General features: G+C 43.6%; 1 protein-coding gene across 10 annotated transcripts in view; it reads left to right on the forward strand.

Annotated features, from left to right (window-relative positions):
* SFI1 (SFI1 centrin binding protein) overlaps positions 1-20,654 on the forward strand; it is a 91,683-nt gene that overhangs the window by 48,098 nt on the left and 22,931 nt on the right. For 6 of the 10 annotated variants that reach the window (XM_012763972.3, XM_012763979.3, XM_012763973.3 and 3 more), the window contains 7 exons: positions 1,795-1,951; positions 4,015-4,176; positions 6,444-6,514; positions 7,549-7,641; positions 10,287-10,384; positions 12,158-12,224; positions 17,019-17,149. In XM_012763972.3, the coding sequence (XP_012619426.2) occupies positions 1,795-1,951; positions 4,015-4,176; positions 6,444-6,514; positions 7,549-7,641; positions 10,287-10,384; positions 12,158-12,224; positions 17,019-17,149 (779 nt within the window). The remainder of the gene's footprint in view (positions 1-1,794; positions 1,952-4,014; positions 4,177-6,443; positions 6,515-7,548; positions 7,642-10,286; positions 10,385-12,157; positions 12,225-17,018; positions 17,150-20,654) is intronic. The other 4 variants (XM_012763976.3, XM_012763982.3, XM_012763978.3 and 1 more) reach the window with 1 other exon arrangement.

Raw genomic sequence — 20,654 nt, forward strand, 5'->3', positions numbered from 1 at the left:
CTTTTGAACATCCACTGGGAGATGTCAGGGAGGCAGTGAGATTTGTATGTGGAGTATTGAGGACAAGTCCAGGCAGAAGATGTAGATTTAGGAGTCCTCAGTAGGCAGGTACTATTTAAAGCCACAAGAGTAGGTGAAAGAATAAAGAATAGCTAGAGGAGAGATTCCAAAGCTGGGCCTGTGAGGCACACAGGTGAGTGTGAGCAACAGGAACAGAGGAGGCACCTGCATGCATCCTGGAAGCAGAAGGAAGGAGTGACACTGTCAGACGCTTCTGGAAGGTCAGGGGAGGTTGAGGACTGAGATTTGACCTTTGGATTGAACAACGTGGAGGTGACCCTTGGTGCACTGATAAGAGCAGTTTCTGTAACTGGTGGGAGTGGGTTCAAGGAAGTCTTCCTGGGAGAAGAGAAAGTTCTTTCCAGGCTCTTTTGAGGAACTCAGAAAGGAGAGAACTAGAGAGCCAGCTGGATGGCAAAGTGTGGTCTAGAGAGGGGTGTCACTTTGTCTGAGAATCACTGCTTTATTTCTTTTAGCAAGTATTTTTGCGACAGTAATCTTCTCCCCCCAACTTTTTACTTTTGACAAATACTAAATCACAGAAAAGGTGGGTACTGTATATGCTTCAGCTAGTTTAACCCATTATTAACATATGGCCACATTGGCTTTCTCTCCCTGAGTATATAAATATATTATTTTATGATCTTCTTTAAAATTGCAGACATAAAGTGTATCCTAAAGCTTATATCTCCTGTATAAAAAGGACATTCTCCCACATAACCACAATATCATTATTATATTCAAGAAATTTAACATTATTATAATATTTAATATGCAGTTCATATTAAACGTGTATATTACTATTTTCAAGTCTGGTCCAGAGTCCATTCAAAAGTCATCCATTGCTTTTAGTTGTCACATCCTTAAGGGATTTTTTTTTTAGGATGGGAGAAATAATAGCACATTCATATGCTGATTTTTAAAATCTAATAGTGAAAACTGATGATGCAGAAGAGAGGGGAAATTGCCAACTGATAAACTTGAGAAGGTGAGAGGGGATGGGATGTAGCCACAGTGGGGGGTGACCTTGGATGGGAGCGTGGACAGTTTATCCCAGGTAGCTGGAGAGAGAGGAAGAAGGGCCTGTGTACACGGGGGTGGGTAGACATGGCGGGACCTGGCAAAATTCTCTTTTCATTACTTTTATTTTCATGGTGAAATAGGAAGAATGGTATTCACTTAAGAGGAAGGAAAGGAGAAAGAAGTGTTACAGGTTTAAGAAAAGAAAATGTGAAATCTTTGTCTAAATCATCTTTAGCGCATGCATTATTGCTGACCATACAGGAAGACTTTTCTAGGGGTGTGTTTATGGATAGTCTTAAGGGGATCCTCTTGTACACCTTCAACTTCTATAGGTGTGCTTCCCTGAAACTAATCTGCCTAAGACAGGACCTCTTCCGAATAGGTTTCCTTCCACTTTGGAAGAAAAGGCAGAGCTTCACCTATCCCAGATCTGATTTAATTATATCACATCTCCTTCTTGTCTGCTTGTTGATTTTATTATTCCTCTTTTTTTTAATCTAGAAAAAGATTACTTTCTGGAAGCATTATAGTCTTCTTAAAGATCCTTTCACCCCAAATTCCCATAGCTTATGATCCTGCTGGGGAATTGCCACTTCCTTGTTTCTAATTTTAGCTTTTCCAGTGTGTGTCTGTTTCTCTTTTCCCTCCTTACTTGTATTCACCGCAGTTTTCCTGCTTTTCCTTTGACTGTTATCTTTCTCTGGATTAAAGGCTTGGTCACAGTGGCGGGAACAGTTCCTGCATGACCAGAGAGAGAAAGAGAAGATGGTCTCTGCAGTGAAACACCATCAGCACTGGCAAAAGCGGAGATTCCTGAAGGCCTGGCTTGAATACTTGCAGATCCGCAGGATGAAGAGACAGCAGAACGGTGAGAAAGAAACCCTGGGCTCTTGATAGACGGTCTGGTCACAATTTCCACTCTCCTGCTGCCAGTGGTACTATATTAAGAAGATCTATAATCACATTATGCTACAAATTTTAGTAAAAGGATATTGAAGAAGAAAACACATCATATTCGATTCATGTTTATTTCCTTCTCGCCTTTTCGTCTATGCATATATTTTATCCAAATAGTTTCTTTTTTATTTATTTATTTATTTATTTTTTATTTTTTTCATATGCTACTGGCAGGATCATAAATAGTTTCTTAATTATGCTATAAATATTGTGATTTTTTTTCAGGAGATAGGGTCTAACACTGTCACTCAGGGGTTGGGGTGCAATAGCATGCATGATTATAGCTCACTGAGACTTCAAACTCCTGGGATCAAGCAATCCTCTCACCGCAGCCTCCCAAGTAGCCAAGACTACAGGTGCATGTCACCATGCCTGGCTAATTTTTAAAATTTTTTATAGAGATGAGGGTCTCTATGGGACCTCACTGTGTTGCCCAGGCTGGTCTTAAACTCATGGCCTTCCATAGTGCTGGGATTACAGGCAGGAGCCACCATGCCTGGCCCATATTATGATTGATATGATACCTATAGTTTTATATCTTGCTTTTTTCCATGCAGCTAATCAACACTTTCCTAAATCTTTAAGTATTCATTGTAAGTTTTTTTTTAATGACTATTTGTATTTTATAGGATGGCTTACTTTAGTTTACTTAGCCATTCTCCTATTGATAGACATTAGATTGTTTCTACTTGTCCCTAATTATACAAGTGCCTGTTTATTTGTTAAGTTTTCATATACTGTTTTTATGGTTTAGTTCCCCAGTTAGATTCAGAAGTAATAATACACAGAAGTAATAATACACAGTATTATAATTCAGAAGTAATAATACACAGAAACGTGATTGTTGGTACACTTGTACTTAAGTTTATCAAGTTATACAGAAGTGAGTCAAGTTACACAGAAGTGAGTCAAGTACTGTGCTAGACACTATGTTATAGACTTTGGCTTTTGCCCAACCGTGCCTGCAGAAATCTCTGAGACTATGAACACTTGTCTCTTGGGAGAGTTTGAATGTGTTCACTTGAGAATAATAACCACGGACCAGTAGTCCAGTTGCCCAAGCCTGGAAGGCGAATCGAAACATTAAGCTGTTTAGTGTGATAAGCTACACACTAACACCTGCCTCCAATTACAGCATTCAGATTCCAGATCTGATTCCCTTCCTCTTCCCCGGCTTCAGCTCCTCAGACCATTAGCTGATTATTGTTAAAAGGATATGAAGCTAGTAGCCAGGATCAGCTTGGCTGAAAGCTCAGAAAAGCCTTTGCAAGCACGGTGACTGAATCCTGTGTCGTGACTCAGGTCCTAAGTCCTATCCAGCAGACAGCCCTATAGAGGCAAACATAAAACAGAGTCCTCTTTGAAAACAACAGTCGCCATTCCTGCTCATTAGTATCTAACTAGAAGCCTCATCCCTTTGATTTAATGGATTTTATAGCATCATCTTCCTTAAAATCACATACCTTTTCTCTCTTCCCAAAGTGAGGAGATGTAGCTCAGGGACTCCTAATGACCTTACAGTGTTTAACAGACTTTTAGTCCAGGTACAGTGGCTCATGCCTGTAATCTCAGCACTTTGGGAGGCCAAGGCAGGGGATTGCTTGAGGCCAGGAGTGAGAGAGCAGCCTGGGCAGCAGTAGTGAGATCCCATCTCTACAAAAAATTTAAAAATGAGCTAGGTGTAGTGGCATGTGCCTGTAGTTTTAGCTATAGGTAGAGGCGGGAGGATTGCTTGAGCCCAGGAGTTTGAGATTATAGTGAGCTATAATGATGTGCACTGCACTGTGGCTTGGACAACAGAGTGAAACCCTATCTCTTAAAAAAATAAATAAAAAAAAAATAAAGATTTTTTTTGTGAGAGCAGCCTTGAATCCCTGCTCTCTGCCAGTCGCAGGGTTCTACTTGTCTTAAAGATGCTTCAAGCTCATCTTCCACCCTTGGGGGAGCAGCACTTAGGTTGTTTCTCTGTTGCAGAGATGGCTGAGCGATTCCATCATGTCACTGTGCTCCAGATACACTTGTGCAGTTGGCAGTGGGCCTGGCAGCGGAGGGAGAGCTTGCACGCCCACCGCGCCCGCGTGGAGGAGCTGGCCCGGAGGATGGCGCTGCGGCGGGCCTTGACGCGCTGGAAGCACTGTATCCTTGTCAGAGGCCAGGCCTGTCCGTCACCCCGGCCAGGACAGCATGTGCTCAGCAGCACGTGAAACAAAAGTCATGAGATAACGCGGGAAACAACTACCAAACAATTTTAGACAGCCTTGTCTCTGTGACTTCTTTTTAAAATTTTAGGGCTGTGCATACAAAAGAGTACTTACATACTTATATTTTGAAGAAGAATAATAAAATGAACACCTATGTATTCACCACCCAATTTAAAAACCAGAACATTGCCAGCACCTTTTCTCTGACTGCATTCCCTCCTTCCCTCAGAGCTAATCCCACTGTCCTGATTAACATTTTTTTGTGTTATCATTCCATTGCTTTTCTGTACCCACTAGGTGGTGGAAATAGCCCCAGCTGTCTTTTTTCTTGGTGATACCATCACTGTGATCATAGCTTCCATTTATTGAGCTTTCACTATGTTGCAGACATTATCCTCTTTTTTTTTTTTTAGACAGAGTCTCGCTTTGTTGTCCAGGCTAGAGTGAGTGCCATGGCGTCAGCCTAGCTCACAGCAACCTCAAACTCCTGGGCTCAAGCGATCCTACTGCCTCAGCCTCCCGAGTAGCTGGGACTACAGGCATGTGCCACGATGCCCGGCTAATTTTTTATATATATATCAGTTGGCCAATTAATTTCTTTCTATTTATAGTAGAGATGGGGTCTCACTCTTGCTCAGGCTGGTTTTGAACTCCTGACCTCGAGCAATCCATCCGCCTCGGCCTCCCAGAGAGCTAGGATTACAGGCGTGAGCCACCACGCCCGGCCCAGACATTATCCTCTTAACCTTCCTAGCAGCCCCGTGGAGTAGGTATGACTGTGGCCATTTTATAGATGAAGAAACAGAGACTCGGGAGCTAAAAAATTTTCAAAGTCTCAGCAGAGTTTTGCTTTGTGTTAAACTCCTGCATAAGTTCTGGGATACAAGGAAACTCAAAGACTAACATAGTGGGGAAAATAGACATGAAAAAAAGTCTTTAAATATATGTGATAAAAACTTGTATCAAGTCCTGTGAGAGCCACTGTGGAGATTCAGCCAAGGAGGTAATGTTTTAGCTGATCTTAAGTCTCAGGAGATGACAAGTTCACCAGCAGAGAGGTTGGGAAAGGCATTTCATGTGTAAGGAATGGCATGTACACAGGCTTAGAGGTGAGGAAGAGCATTCAAGAATCTGTAGGGAGTAGTAGGGGGGTGGGTGGTGGGAGGGCAGAGGCGGAAGGCTCTGGAGTTTTGTTTGTTTTTAATAGATGGCATCTGGCTAGGTTGCCCGGGCTGGAGTGCAGTGTGGGCTATTCTCAGGTACAGTCAGAGCTCTCTGCAGCCTCGAACTCCTGGGCTCAAGTGATCCTCCCACCTCGGCCTCCTGAATAGCTAAGACTACAGGCACATGCCAACACACCTGGCATTAGAGGTTTTTACAAAAAAGTAGAAAATATTAGCCAGGTGTGGTAGCACACACCTGTAATCCCAGCTACTCAGGAGGCTGAGGCAGGAGGATCGCGTGAGCCCAAGAGTTTGAGGTTGCTGTGAGCTCTGATCGCACCACTGCACTCTAGCTCAGGTGACAATGCAGGAAGGTTTGTGCTTTAGAAAGGATAATTCTGGATTAGAAGAAGGAGCCTAGCAGGGGGAGACCAGTTGTGAGAGGAGACTCAGCTTACACGGGTGAACTGCCTGGTAGTGGTGGGGGGCGGGCAGAAGAGCAGGAGGCAAGGGAGAGGAGGAAAACAGATGTACTTTTTTTTTTTATATTTTTAAAAAATATTTTACTTTATTATTACTTTTTTTTTTTTTTTACCAGACCCGTTCCCAAGTAGAAAGAGAACAGATGTACTTGGTGGCTGAGATCAGCGGGAGGAGAAAGGTTTGAAAATAACTCCAAGGTTTTTAGTTCAAACATCTGACTAGATCTCCTTGCCAGGAGAAGGAGCAGGTTCTGCTTTTGATATGATGATTTTGAAATGTTTACTGAAATGGGTGGCAATTTATCTCAGATATTTTTTGCCTCTCGTCAAATGGGCATCCAAGGGAAGGAACACAAGGCCAGCTGTCTGATAAGTAACTGACATGGTTCCCTTTGCCCACTGCTTCCCTGGGTTGTCTGGAGGAAGCAGGGGATATCAGCCCACCTGCTGAGCCCGCTACCCCCTGCAGCCATGACCTTCAGGTGGGTCACTGGGAATGTGCTATCGCTATCTGGGGACAGGAACCTTGTCGAAATTAGGCCTTAACTTCCTGGCAGACATGCTGCTGCACGGGGAAGAAGCTGCCCAGCGTGAGATGGCAGAAGAGCACCGCAGGCACAGCCTGCTGGTAAGAGCACGGCAGCCTGGCACAGCCCGGCGTGGCGGCCTTGCTCAGGCATTCACTCCTGGGGAAGTCCAGCCCCCGTCCCACTCATTAAGTGCAGCCAGTTATGGATTTGCTTTAGTCATGAAGCCCTCCTTTCATCGTGGGTGTCCCTGTTTTCATTTTGGATCAAAAATGGTAATGGTGTGGGGTCAGAGGGATCTGGAGCTGTAAAGGACCCTTAGAAGTGATCTAGTCCTGGGCTTTTTTTGCATGGTGGAACCCCTTTTTAGTGGTGAAAGCCTAATCTGTAAAATAGACCAAAGCAGCCATGCTGTGGTTGAAGGGGGTCTGGGAGTCAGTCCCTGTTTTACCAGCTACTCTCTCCCTCCCTTGCCATGTGAGGTAGGTGGTCTTCAGACACTCAGGGGCCTGTGGGGTTCCACAGAGCACAGTAGGAAAACCCCTAATCCAGCCTAATCACTTCTGTCTTAGAAAACTGAAGTCCAAGGCATGGGGGAACTGGAGCCAGGCCTGGGTATACTGCCCCCACCCCAACCCTCTACTCACCAAGGACTCCTTATTCCATTCTAGCAACAGCCGTGTTTATGTAAATGTTTGTATGTAATTATGTTTATGTAAATGTATACACTGACTCCACATGGTGAAAACCAAAAAACACCGTAGGCAAAAAGTCTGTTTCTTTTTTGAGAGGCAAAAGTTGTTGTTCAACCTTTGTCTGTAGAATTCTCATCTGGGTCTCGGGGGTCGCTCCTGGTCAGAGGTGAGGGTGTGTGTGTGTCCTTGGGAGGACAGATGGACGGTAGGGACTGGCACAACAAATGTTTAGTAAGTGCCTGCTGTGCAGGCTGGCTCGTGTCAGGCTCCGGTTTGAGTTTCCAAGCAGAGAAACACCCAGCCGAAATGGAGCAGCTGTGAGAAGCTCTGACTGAGCTTCCCTGCCCCGATTTGGGGCACCGCCTGCCTTCATCTGCTCTTTTGCAGACTTTTCTGATTCCAGTCTTTGTAGTAGGTTGTGTCCCTTCTTCTTTGTGCAGAATTTTGGCTTTAGAGCCCTAAAAGACAATGTGACCCGTGCCCATCTCCATCGAATAAGGAGGAATCTCGCTTGCCAGCAGCATGATGTCACCGTGAGTTGATCTTCATATCAAGGGACTTCTTCTGATGGCCATTCCCTTTCTCTTATTTATTGATTTATCTTGACAAATTAAACACAACTCTTTTCTTCTTTAATCTCTGTGCTCAGAGATTTGTCCAGATTTTAGACTCCAAAACCTTAGTTCTTAGTTTTTGGGGAGTAATCCAAACCTGTTTTGATAACTCTTGTTTTTTGCTTTGTTAATCCCAGTTTTTCTCTTTGGTAAGAAAATGGATAGTTGACTCAGAGGTCAGGGACTGTAGATTTTAACCCTGACCTTGGGGATGTAGTGATAAAAATACATTTTAAGTCTTGGATCATAGGAGGCTTTGGTTGGGTTTCCATTGTAAGTGTATTCACTTCAGTGGTTTGTTACCTGAGATCAGCAAACATTATCTCTACTTGTCAGTTTTGTTTCTGAGTGTAGAAGGATGGTTTTTTTTTTTCCTGTTACTATTTTATGAAAATGTTCAAAATATAGAAAAACAGAAAGAGTAATATAATTAGCATCTGTATACTTATTACCTAGATTCAACAATTGTTAATATTTGCTATATTTACTTTTTTTTTGCTGTATCATTTCAAAGTAAATTATAGACATCGTGACACTTTGTACCTAAACGTTTGGCATGCATCACCCAAAGATAAGGACATTCTGTCCTTATCTTGTAAGGACATGTAACTACAATATCATCATCCCTAATGAAATTAACAGTAGTCCCCTAACATTCTCCAGTCCACATTCAAATTCCCACAGTTTATTCGAATTCCCCCAAATGCCTTTAAAACGGCTTTGTTTCAGACCAGGATTCAGTTAAAGGTCACTAACTACATTTAGTTATTAAAGCTCTTAATTTAGAATAATTTCCTCCCCTCAACTTTGTTGCCCAGGCTAGAGTGAGTGCCGTGGCATCAGCCTAGCTCACAGCAACCTCAATCTCCTGGGCTCAAGCAATCCTTCTGCCTCAGCTCCTGAGTAGCTGGGACTACAGACATGCGCCACCATGCCCGGCTAATTTTTTCTCTATATATTAGTTGGCCAATTAATTCTTTCTATTTATAGTAGAGACGGGGTCTCGCTCTTACTCAGGGTGGTTTCGAACTCCTGACCTTGAGCTATCCGCCCACCTCTGCCTCCCAGAGTCCTAAGATTACAGGCATGAGCCACCACGCCTGGCCTAAAAAATTTTTAATTGTAGTAAAATACACATAACATAAAATTTATCATTTTAACCATTTTAATTGTACAGCATTGACGTTAAGTACATTGATGTCGTTGTGCAACCATCACCATTATCCATCTCCAAAACATTTTTCATCTTGGAAAACTGAAACTCTGTACCCATTAAACACTAACTCCTCATTTCTTCTTCCTCCAGGCCCTAGAAACTACCATTTTACTTTCTGTCTGTATGAATTTATTCACCCTAGAAACCTCATAAGTGGAGTCATGCAGTATTTATCCTTTGGTGACAGACTCATTTCACTGGGCATAATGTATACTTTTTTTCTTTTTTTTTTTTTTTTTTTTTTTTTTTGAGACAGAGTCTCGCTTTGTTGCCCAGGCTAGAGTGAGTGCCGTGGCGTCAGCCTAGCTCACAGCAACCTCAATCTCCTGGGCTGGAGTGATCCTTCTGCCTCAGCCTCCCGGGTAGCTGGGACTACAGGCATGCGCCACCATGCCCGGCTAATTTTTTATATATATATATCAGTTGGCCAATTAATTTCTTTCTATTTATAGTAGAGACGGGGTCTCGCTCTTGCTCAGGCTGGTTTTGAACTCCTGACCTTGAGCAATCCGCCCGCCTCGGCCTCCCAAGAGCTAGGATTACAGGCGTGAGCCACAGCGCCCGGCCTACTTTTTTTCTTTTAAATGACTTTGACTCTTTGAAAAGGACAGGAGAGTTATTCTGTACAATGTTCCATAGTTGGTTTATCTGGTTATTTGCTTTTGATTCATTTAATTTCCCTTTATATAATACCTATAAACTAGATATGTTAGCTCTAAAGCCTTGATTAGATTGAAGTTAAACATTTCTGCTCGACTGCTTCATAGATGGTAGTACGTAATAAGATCAATTTTAATTTCTAAAATGACTTTTTAAAATGGTGGGGCCAGGTGCAGTAGTCATGCCTGTAATCATAGCGTTTTGGAAGGCTGAGGTGGGAGGATCACAGGAGCTAGAGACTAACCTGAGCAAGAGCAAGACCCCATCGCTACAAAAAATGGCTGGGTATGGTGGCGCATGCCCATAGTCCTAATTACTTGGGAGTCTGAGGCAGGAGAATCACTTGAGCCCAGGAGTTGGAGGTTGTAGTGAGCTATAATGATGACACTACACTCTAGCCGGGGTGACAGAGTAACACCTTGTCTCAAAAAAAAAGGCCTTGTCTTCCATGAGGCCCAGATTAGCTATAGCTTCTTCATCCAGATTTCCATAGACTGGAAGAACCATCTTTTTGCCTTTAACGTTAGCCCAGGTAGCTCTATACTTCAGCCATAATTATTTTGCAAACCCATTGTATGTTGGCTGCTCCAAACTGAGATAATTTCTGCTGTGGGGGAGTTCACAGTCTAGTGGAGTAAGGATTCCTTTCATTTTAGTAAATTTCCATTTCCTTACTGTCTTGTTTTAGCTGCTGCGCAGGTTCTGGAACCTCTGGCAGTCTCGGATTGAGCAGAGAGAGGAAAAAGAGCATCTCCCCTTGCTGTGTGCTGCCTGGGACCACTACAGGTAAGGACTCTGGCCTCGTCCATTTTCCAGGAGTGATCGCTTACCTTTCCGCAAGTTAAGCGTGGCAGATTCAGAAAGGCCTTCTGGGGGTGGAGGCCCTGCTGTAAACCAGTGGTTCCTGAATTCGCATTTTATTTTTGGCTGATCAGATGGGAGGTAGAATGAGGATATTTGTATTGATTCTTGGCCATTATAGTCTGAAGTTTGTGCCTGGTTAGCTGACTGTGTCAGTCCTATAGCCATTAAGATGCTCACATCTTAGAATTCATGCATTGCTAGTGTTAAAGAGAAGGGTCAGGCCAGGTGGGTATTTGTGACTCAGTTTGGAAGGGTGCAGGAAGTGTCTTCTATTTTGGCACTAGTCATTCATTGAAAATAAATAAATAGGCCGGGCGCGGTGGCTCACGCCTGTAATCCTAGCTCTCTGGGAGGCCGAGGCAGGCGGATTGTTCAAGGTCAGGAGTTCGAAACCAGCCTGAGCAAGAGCGAGACCCCGTCTCTACTATAAATAGAAAGAAATTAATTGGCCAACTAATATATATATAGAAAAACTTAGCCGGGCATGGTGGTGCATGCCTATAGTCCCAGCTACTCGGGAGGCTAAGGCAGCAGGATTGCTTGAGCCCAGGAGTTTGAGGTTGCTGTGAGTGAGGCTGACGCCACGGCACTCACTCTAGCCTGGACAACAAAGCGAGACTCTGTCTCAAAAATAAATAAATAAATAAATTAATTAATTAATTAAAATAAAATAAAATAAAAAAATAGAAGCACTACATATTTGTGAGGAAAGCTCAGGACATATAGGAAGGAAGGTATAAAATGAAAAGTAAAGTTGCCTGGCTTCCTCCCTGCAACTCTTTGATCTTAATCCTGACAGGTAACCACTGTATATTAACTTTCTTGCTGCCAGAAATGTTTGATATACCCTCCCTTCCTTTCCATCCCATTCTTCCCCACAGTATAATCCACTTAATTTGCATAGTCATAGGCCCAATCTTGGAGCTAGCTTTGCCACCTGGGCTAGATTGCAGTAGCATCATCATAGCTCCCTGCAACCTGAAACTCCTGGGCTTAAGCAATCCTCCTGCCTCAGCCTCTCAAGTAGCTGGGAGTACAGGCACATGCCATGATTCCAGCTAATTTTTTCTATTTTTAGTAGAGACGGGGTCTCACTCTTGGTCAGGCTGGTCTCTATCTCCTGAGCTCAAGTGATCCTCCCACCTTGGCCTCCCAGAGTGCTAAGATTACAGGCATGAGCCACCATGCCTGGCCAATTTTGGAGCATTTTTTAATGAGTCAATGAGAATCCCAATATTTAACTGACTCAATTCAGAGTTGTCAAGGTATATTATTCTAAATCTTTATTTATTAAACTAACTCTGAAAGGGAGCATGTCACAGACCCAGGTAGTCTAAATGAGCCCCAGAGTTTGGCCATAAAACCAGGAAGTTCAGGATCTCTGGGGGATTTTATACATATTTTCTAAGTTCTAGCGATACTGTGCTTGGTGGTCTAATTAGGTTTACAACAAAATTGTTAACATTTTTAGGCAAGCCAAAGTCCAAATTCAGGGTTTCATAGCTTTCATGTTAAATATATCTAAATGCCCTCTCTCCCTCCTAGAATGAAACTAGTAAGCCCATGGGGTGCCTTTAACTCTCAACAAGTAACTATACCCAGATTTATCTGCTTTAAAAACAAAACAAACTTTAAAAAACCTGAAACCTGAAGATGAGGATGGGCAGTACCTTGGTGTTCTCTGTTTTCTTTCAGGATAACATTGCTATGCAAGTGTATCAAGTTGTGGTTACAGTATACTCAGAAGCAGCGATACCAGCAGGTATGGAGTTCTTTATAGCAGATGGCTCTCTTGGCTTGCATTCTTGGATCTATTTGCTTTGGAAAGATTCTTGGAAAAGGCCTATGCCAAGAGGTCTCGTTGTTCTGATTTGGAAGAGAGGGTGTTGAAAAAGCTCAAAGGCATTTCCTCTAGTTCCCTTTATTGATGTCAGAAAGTCTGGATAACTCCCATTCCTTCATCTGCTGTGAAAATGCAGGTATTCTCTGAGAGTCATGAGCTCTTATCAGCATTGTCTTTACTCAAATTCATTTACTATGTGAGTTAGCCAGCCCCTCACCCAGTGGGAGCTGCAGGGGGTATGGGGAGAGGTGTAGAGCATAAGTATCCCAGTGCTAAACTGTGACACACAGGTCCCCCGGGGGGTGGATGAGTTGGGGTCAGGATGACAAATTTGTAGAGGCAGATTGAGAAAGGGTCAGTTCCATTGAGCAACTGCTGTGCCACAGACACTGCTAAGCACCGAGGCTACAACTATGATACAAGGAGACAAAATTCCTGCTCTTACAGGACTGCTCTTTAGCACCAGGATGGCAAATAAGTGTGATCTTGCAGGCCAGCTCTAATGACCAGGATAGCAGTCTGGAATGCTGTACTAAGAAGGATTTCAAAGGCACATTTGGACTCGGTGGGGATGTGCGTTCATGAATGATGTCCGCCTGAGCATTGCTGTGGAAAATGCCCGTCCTTGGCCGTCCCTGGCAGTGAAACAGAGGAAGACACAAACCAAACTCCCCAGTTATTTTCCTGCGGCCCTCCCCGCCCCACCTGTATCTGCTGCTAGAGTCTAACATGTAAATCTGAAGATTTTGGCTCCCCATAGTTTGGGGATAGAATCCAAATTTTTAGCCAGGTCTACAAACTCCTTTGAGAGCTGGTCCCTGTCTGTTTCCCCAGCTTTCCAGTGACCACTGTGTCCCTTCACAACTGCACCTGACCAGCAAAGCTGCCGGTCTTCCTTAAAGATACTCTGCGCTCTCCTGCTCCTCCTTGTGCCTGCAGTTCCCTGTTCGTCATTACCCTTCCAGCCCCCCAGCCCGGCTCACCCCCACGTGCACAGCTTTATTAGAGCATTCATCGCATCATTGTTCACTGGCCTGCCAGGCTGTGAGCTTCTTTAGAGTACAGCCTGTCTCTCTCTTCTGCTTAGCCCAACACAGTGCTTGGCACGGGGTATGTGCTGACTGGCACTTGGCTAAATGAAAGCACCAACGAACGAACAAACTGCCATTGATCACTTCCGAGTTTCTCCCAAGGATCGTCTCAGTTCTTAGGGTTTAGATGGTACTCATCTACGGCATGGCTTATTTCTGTGTCACCCTTGCCTTCCACACCTTACAGGAAACACAGTTACTGCCTTCTTTGACATCCTTTTGGAATATGTGGCTGGTTCTGAAAGGTCCTTGCCGCTTGTGTTCTTTTTTTTTTTTTTTTTTTTTTTTGAGACAGAGTCTCACTTTGTTGTCCAGGCTAGAGTGAGTGCCGTGGCGTCAGCCTAGCTCACAGCAACCTCAAACTCCTGGGCTTGAGTGATCCTTCTGCCTCAGCCTCCCGAGTAGCTGGGACTACAGGCATGCGCCACCATGCCCGGCTAATTTTTTATATATATCAGTTGGCCAATTAATTTCTTTCTATTTATAGTAGAGACGGGGTCTCGCTCTTGCTCAGGCTGGTTTTGAACTCCTGACCTTGAGCAATCCGCCCGCCTCGGCCTCCCAAGAGCTAGGATTACAGGCGTGAGCCACAGCGCCCGGCCGCCACTTGTGTTCTTAAGGTCATTTAATACCAGCTCCAGAGAACGTAGGGAAGGAAGCCTTTTAGAAAAAGACTGTGTCAGTGTTGAAAAGTCATAATTATTTAAAGAGGAGAGCAGGCTGGGTGCAGTGGCTCAAGCCTGTAATCCTAGCAGTCTTTGAGGCCGAGGCGGGCAGATTGCTCGAGGTCAGGAGTTCGAAACCAGCCTGAGCAAGAGCGATACCGCGTCTCTACTATAAATAGAAAGAAATTAATTGGCCAACCAATATACATAGAAAATTAGCCGGGCATGGTGGCGCATGCCTGTAGTCCCAGCTACTCGGGAGGCTGAGGCAGCAGGATTGCTTGAGCCCAGGAGTTTGAGGTTGCTGTGAGCTAGGCTGACGCCACGGCACTCACTCTAGCCCAGGCAACAAAGCGAGACTGTCTCAAAAAAAAAAAAAAGAGCAGAGAGTCTCTTTTATTTCCTTCCAGGAGAGGGAGAGAGCTGTCCTTGACACCGGGCTCAGCACTGGTGGCAAGCCCAGGGTCAGCATTCTCATATCTGCACTGCTCTAGCATGGCCTACTTTCAAAGGCATAGGAGGTCTGAAAAATAGTAGGAGCTCTGCTTAGTTGTTGCTTTTAAACCTCAAGCTAACAACCTAGATATCACCTCTTGGTGTAGATATCCCAAGAGCACATCAGTTATTCTATTCTTGAAAAGATAAAAATGTGATTTATTGTGGCTTTCTTTCTTTTTAAAAAGTAATACACAGTCAGCCTTCTGTATCCATGGATTCCACATCTGTGCGTTCTGCACCGTTGATTCAACCAATCATGGATCAAAAACATTTTTAAAAAAAAATGGATGGCTGTGTCTGTACTGAAGATGTACAGACTTTTTTCTTGTCATTATTCCCTAGACCCGTCCCCAACCTTTTTGGCACCAGGTACTGGTTTCATGGAAGACAAATTTTCCACGGATGGGTTGGGGGGTTGGGGGCAGGCAGAACTTGGGCAGTGATGTGAGTGATGGCGAGAGGGCTGGTTCCTAACACGCCATGGACCAGTACTGGTCTGAAAACTATTAATATTTACATGGCATTTACATTGTGCTAGATATTATATGTAATCTAGAGATGATTTAAAGTATATGAGAGGTTGTGTAGGTTATATACAAATACTTGATTATTTTATATAAGGGACTTGAGTATCCATGGATTTTGGCATCCTCTGGGGGATCCTGGAACCAATCCCCCACAGATCCTGAGGGACAACTGTATACAGGATAGCACAATGTTTGCTAACTGTTGGAGCTACATGACAGGGCCACAGGGATTCATTATACTATTGTTTTTGCTTTTGTTCACATTTGAAAAAAAAACATAATAAAAAGTAAAAAGAAAAGCAATATATGAACATTATATAATAGAAAACTTGGGAAGTGTAGAAAAACATAAAGAAGAAAAGACACTCATAATCTTGCCTCTTAAGGTGACATTTGGTGAGTAAATCTGGTGTCTTTTTTCCTCTGTGCAGATAGGAATGTATGTACCCATATGTTCATGCACACACAAATATACATACTGTTCCAATTATCTATAGCTATGTAAAAAATCATCCCAAACTCAGTGGCATAAAACAACAACCACTGGATTATGCTTAAAAATTCTGTTGCTCAGGCCGGGCGCGGTGGCTCACGCCTGTAATCCTAGCACTCTGGGAGGCCGAGGCGGGTGGATTGCTCAAGGTCAGGAGTTCAAAACCAGCCTGAGCAAGAGCAAGATGCCGTCTCTACCATAAATAGAAAGAAATTAATTGGCCAACTAATATATATATAGAAAAAATTAGCCGGGCATGGTGGCGCATACCTGTAGTCCCAGCTCTTTGGGAGGCTGAGGCAGCAGGATTGCTTGAGACCAGGAGTTTGAGGTTGCTGTGAGCTAGGCTGACGCCATGGCACTCTAGCCTGGGCAACAAAGTGAGACTCTGTCTCAAAAAAAAAAAAAAAATGGAGATAATTCATAGTGGGGATGGCTGGTTTCTGCTTCATGATTGCTGAGGCCTAAGCTGGGAAGATTCTAATGGCAGGGGGTTGGTATCATCTAGAAGTTTCTTCTCTGACATGTCTGGATCCTGGATTGGAGTGACTCAAAGACTGGGCTCAACTGGGAGTGGTAACCAGAGAGCCTATATATGGCCTCTTTGTGAGACTTGGGCTTCCTTACAGCATGGTGGCCTTGGGTAGTCAGACATCAGGGCTTCAAAAATGAGTGTTGAGTGAATGAGGCAAAAGCTATATGGCCCTTTCTGTGGCTTCAGAAATCACATAGTGTCACTTTTACCATGCTCTATTGGCGAAAGATAACACTATCCCACCCAGACTCAAGGGGAGAGAACATAGAACACTTCTCAGTGAAGGAGGATCGAAGAATTTGCAGCTATTTTTTTAAAACCTCTACACATGTGTATGTGCTTTTCTCCCCCAAAGTTCTGGATCATGGAGGCATATGCAGTATATTCTAGTGTCCATTGACAGTCATCCTACTGATATATTGGTGAAATGGTAGACTTTTATAACTGCATAAAAATTAAAGAATCTGTATGACAAACACTATAAACAAAATCAAAAGACAGTGGGAAAAATATAACACACATGACAAAAGACTAACACATTTTTTAAGGTTCAAAAAGTCTGTACATATCACTGAGTTAAATGCTGTCAGATAGTAAAACAGGCAATAGTATGAACACCTAAGTCATGGGGGGATAGTGTGTGTATATAGAATATATATATATATATATTCCTGTGTATGTGTGTGTTAAGAGATGCTTAAGCCACTTTTAATTTAAAAGTGAGAAATTTTCACCCATCATATGTCATTGTTCACCTATCATACTGGCAAAGATAAAAAAAATAGTGATTTTCATCTTTTCTCAATATAATTATCTAGGAAGCAATCCACCCTCAAGAGTGTGACCCTGAAAGGTCATGTAAAAGAAATGTAAAGTACAAAGACCATTCATTATTTTACTCCAGTTGCTGCAGGCCAGAGCAGACAGTCATTTCCAGCAGAGAGCCCTGCCCGCCGCCTTCCACGCATGGTATAGACTCTGGAGATGGCACCAGCAGGAAAGAGTCCTCCACACACGAGCAACACTGTTTCACAGGTACGCCGTGCAGCTCCTCTGCACCAGGGCAGGCGTCCCAAGTCTGACTCTGCCAACCACATGGCCCATCTGCTTTGCTTTTCAGCCTTCCAGCCACCCAGGCCCCGGTTCTTCATTTTTCCAATAATGTGGGCTCATTGATTTCATCTGGCAGGAAAAGAGAGCCAGCATTTCCCCTGGGAAAACTTTTGTCCATCTTTATTGTAAATGCTTTTAGAACAGCCTGTTTCTAACCCTCATCACAAGCCTCTGAGTGCTCCATTAAAGCTGCCCATTAGCTTTCCGGATCAGAGCATGGGGGACCTTGCATCGCCTTGGCAGACCTTCTGAGTGTAATTTCCCTGAAACACTTAGTTCCTGTTCTGCTAGACCTGGCTTTTTGAAGTCTTGAAATTATAGTCATCAACAGAATTGGAAAGGTCAAGGAGCAGAGCTACATCTTTAGCTCCCATGGGGGCAAACTTGCCCATAGCACGTCCTTACTACATGGTAGAACGTAATGGAGAATTTGTTAGTGACTGTGTGCCTGCCACTATGGTGGGTGTTGTGTGAGGGAAAAAAGAGAACAGATACATAAACTTATACTGCCTGTGGCATCATTATCCTCATTAATAATTTCCTTCTCATAGCAGTCCTGAGAGAACTGGTTCAAAATGATAAATGGCTTGACCATGGACAGTCAGTGGCAGAGCCAGGGTTTAAATTCACGTCTCTGTTTCCAAAGTCCAGGTGCTTTCAACTTGATCAAGAAGAAGATCTTGTCAGTGGCTTTGTATAAAGGTGAAATTTTTGTTCGGAGATAAGACTGACATACAAGAAACAACTAAAAAACAATTCAAGAGATTAGATCCTCATGTCTTCAATTGTGTCAGCTGCAAGTTTTAACAGAGCTCAGTGCTGAGGGTGGCCGGGGAGCACTGAAGTACCTGGGGGAGGCTTCCTGTGAGCTGATGAGGGGGCCAGACTGAGGGGATCAGGCTGATCCTACAGGCATGCATTTGATGGGTTGTTGAACTAGTAAAGTTCAAAAGTTCCACTAGCAGGCATGTGGAACTAGTAAAGTGACAGTTTTGGAGATGACCCCCAGAGTATGGTATACATCAGCTTAGGATGGAGAGCTGAGAGGAAGGAACATGCACTGGGGGAAGTTGCAGTTATCTCAAATTTGGAGGACTCCGAGGACTCCAAATGCTAGTTTTTGCGAGGACCAGCCAGAATTCCAGGCTCCTTGGCACCAAGCCCAAGGAGTTATTTTAGGTGGTGGCTGCAGACAGTAGAGGCTGACAAGAGAACAACTCTTAGCTCTTCCCTCTTCTACAAACAGAGCAGCTTTGCCTTTACCTAGTTCCTGTATTGTCATCTGGTATAAGATTCATTTGAAAAGTGGCTGCAGTACTTGAAACACTTACCTTTACTGACACGTAGTCATGCTTGGCTCTGTTCCTTTTTTGTGTTTTGCATGCTGGGGAACTAAACATCGAGGACACTTTCAAAGTAGCCAAGAGGAGCCTCTGAAAGGATTTTTGCTGGGAAGCAGGCTTGGGTGATTTTAGAGCCATCACTGTGGAGGCAAAGGGTAGAGGGGGAATCAGAGACCGGGAGTAGTAGCCAGGAGGCTTGCAGGATGGCGAAGGTCTGATCTAGATTTCGTCCTGTTTTGGTTTGGATGAACCTTTTTAGAAAACTTAGTTCCTGCCTGCCTTGTTCATGAGCAGAATGATGGAGAGTCTGGCTCAGAAGCTAGACGGCCTGCGGTCAGATCTGTGCTCTGCCGCCTGCCAGCTCTGTGACCCTGAGCAAATCAGTCTCTCTGAGCCCCAATCTCCTTGAATGCATTAATAAAGTGGGGATGATTTGATAATAGGTCTGTCTCAAAGGGTTGTCATGAAAACTAAATGGGATAATACCTATAAAATCCAAGGAGAGTACCCAGCATGAAATATTAACTATCCCTTTAGCCCCTGGAATTGATTTATAACTCTCATAGGATTGTAAGTAAATATTCATAGGATTGGTTTGGAGTTTAGCAAATTAAAATTCCAAATAAATATGTATCTTCTGTACTCTTAGGGTATTTTTAATATCTTAGAAATACAGACAGAATTTGTGGTGGAATCTCATGAATTGTGGCTAAAAATGGTAATTTATTAACCCACCAGTAAAATATACTGAGAATGAGACAAAACTGGTTTGTCTCTTATTCTGAGGTAAAATTTATATATGGTGAAAGGCACAGATGTTAAGTAAACAGTTTGACAAGTTTTCACAAATTATACACCTGGATAATCAGCATTCTGGTCAAAATATAGAACATTTCCCTCATCTCAGGAAGTTATCTTATGTCCCAATCTTACCCCATCAGGTACCCACTGTTTTGATTTTAGTTATCGTAGGTTAGGTGTGCATGTTTTTGAACCTCATGTAATGGAATCATAGAATATTTATTACGTCTGGCTTTGGTTAGAGCCAGGGTCTCACTCTGTCACCCAGGCTGGAGTACAGTGGTGCAATCATAGCTTACTGCAGCCCTGAACTACTGGGCTCACACAGTCCTCCTGCATCAGCCTCCTAAGTAGCTGGACCCACAGGCACTCACCACCAAGCCTGGATAATTTTTTATTTTTGTAGAGACAAGCTCTCACTATATTGCCCAGGCTGGTCTCAAATTCCTGTGTTCAAGCGATCCTCCCACCTTGGCCTCCCAAAGTGCCAAGATGATAGGCCTGAGCCACCTCATGTGTGGCTTTTAAAGTTCAGTGCAGTGTTTTTGAGATTGAGCATGTTGTCCTATGTGTCAGTAGTCCAATCGTTTATAGTCTTTGGTTTGCTGAGTAGTAGTCTACTGTATGAATATGACAGCATGTTGACCCATTGTCACATCCAAGGTGTTTGCAGTTTGAGGCCATTATGAACAAAGCTCCTGTGAACATTTGTTTTAGTGGGCATATGTTTTCATTTCTCTTGGGTAAATGCCTAACTGAAGACTTTGGGGTCATAGGGTAGGTATGTATTTAACATTATAGGTGGTTGTATCATTTTTATACTCCCACCAGCAATATGAAAATATTCATATAAAAATATGAGAATTCTGGTTGCTCCACATACTCACTGACATTTGGTATTATCATTCTTTTTAATTGAGCCATTCTGGTGGGTATGAAGTACTGTCTCGTTTCCCTGGTCACTAATGATGTTGGACACCTTGTTAAAGCCTAATCAGCCTGGGGAAAAAGCCTATAGTTTGACAAAATCAGAATGCCCCAAGGAGGGAATTCCAGAATAACTCTAGAATGCTGTTCTACCAGAGGGAAGCATCTTTTGTAAGATTTGGGCTCCCCCAGGATTCTGAGGAGGGTTGAAGAGAGCTGGGATCAGTTGTGAGTGGGTGCTGTTTTGGAGATGAGACTGGCGGGATCAGGAGAACTGGGATTCAGCACTGTCATGGGTGTCCTCAGTAGTAAGTGAAAATACCAGAGCATGCCTGGGGCATCATTAGTAGTGAAGC

The sequence above is a fragment of the Microcebus murinus genome, chromosome 22, assembly GCF_040939455.1.
Source record: "Microcebus murinus isolate Inina chromosome 22, M.murinus_Inina_mat1.0, whole genome shotgun sequence".
In the NCBI taxonomy this organism is placed as follows: Eukaryota; Metazoa; Chordata; class Mammalia; order Primates; family Cheirogaleidae; genus Microcebus; species Microcebus murinus.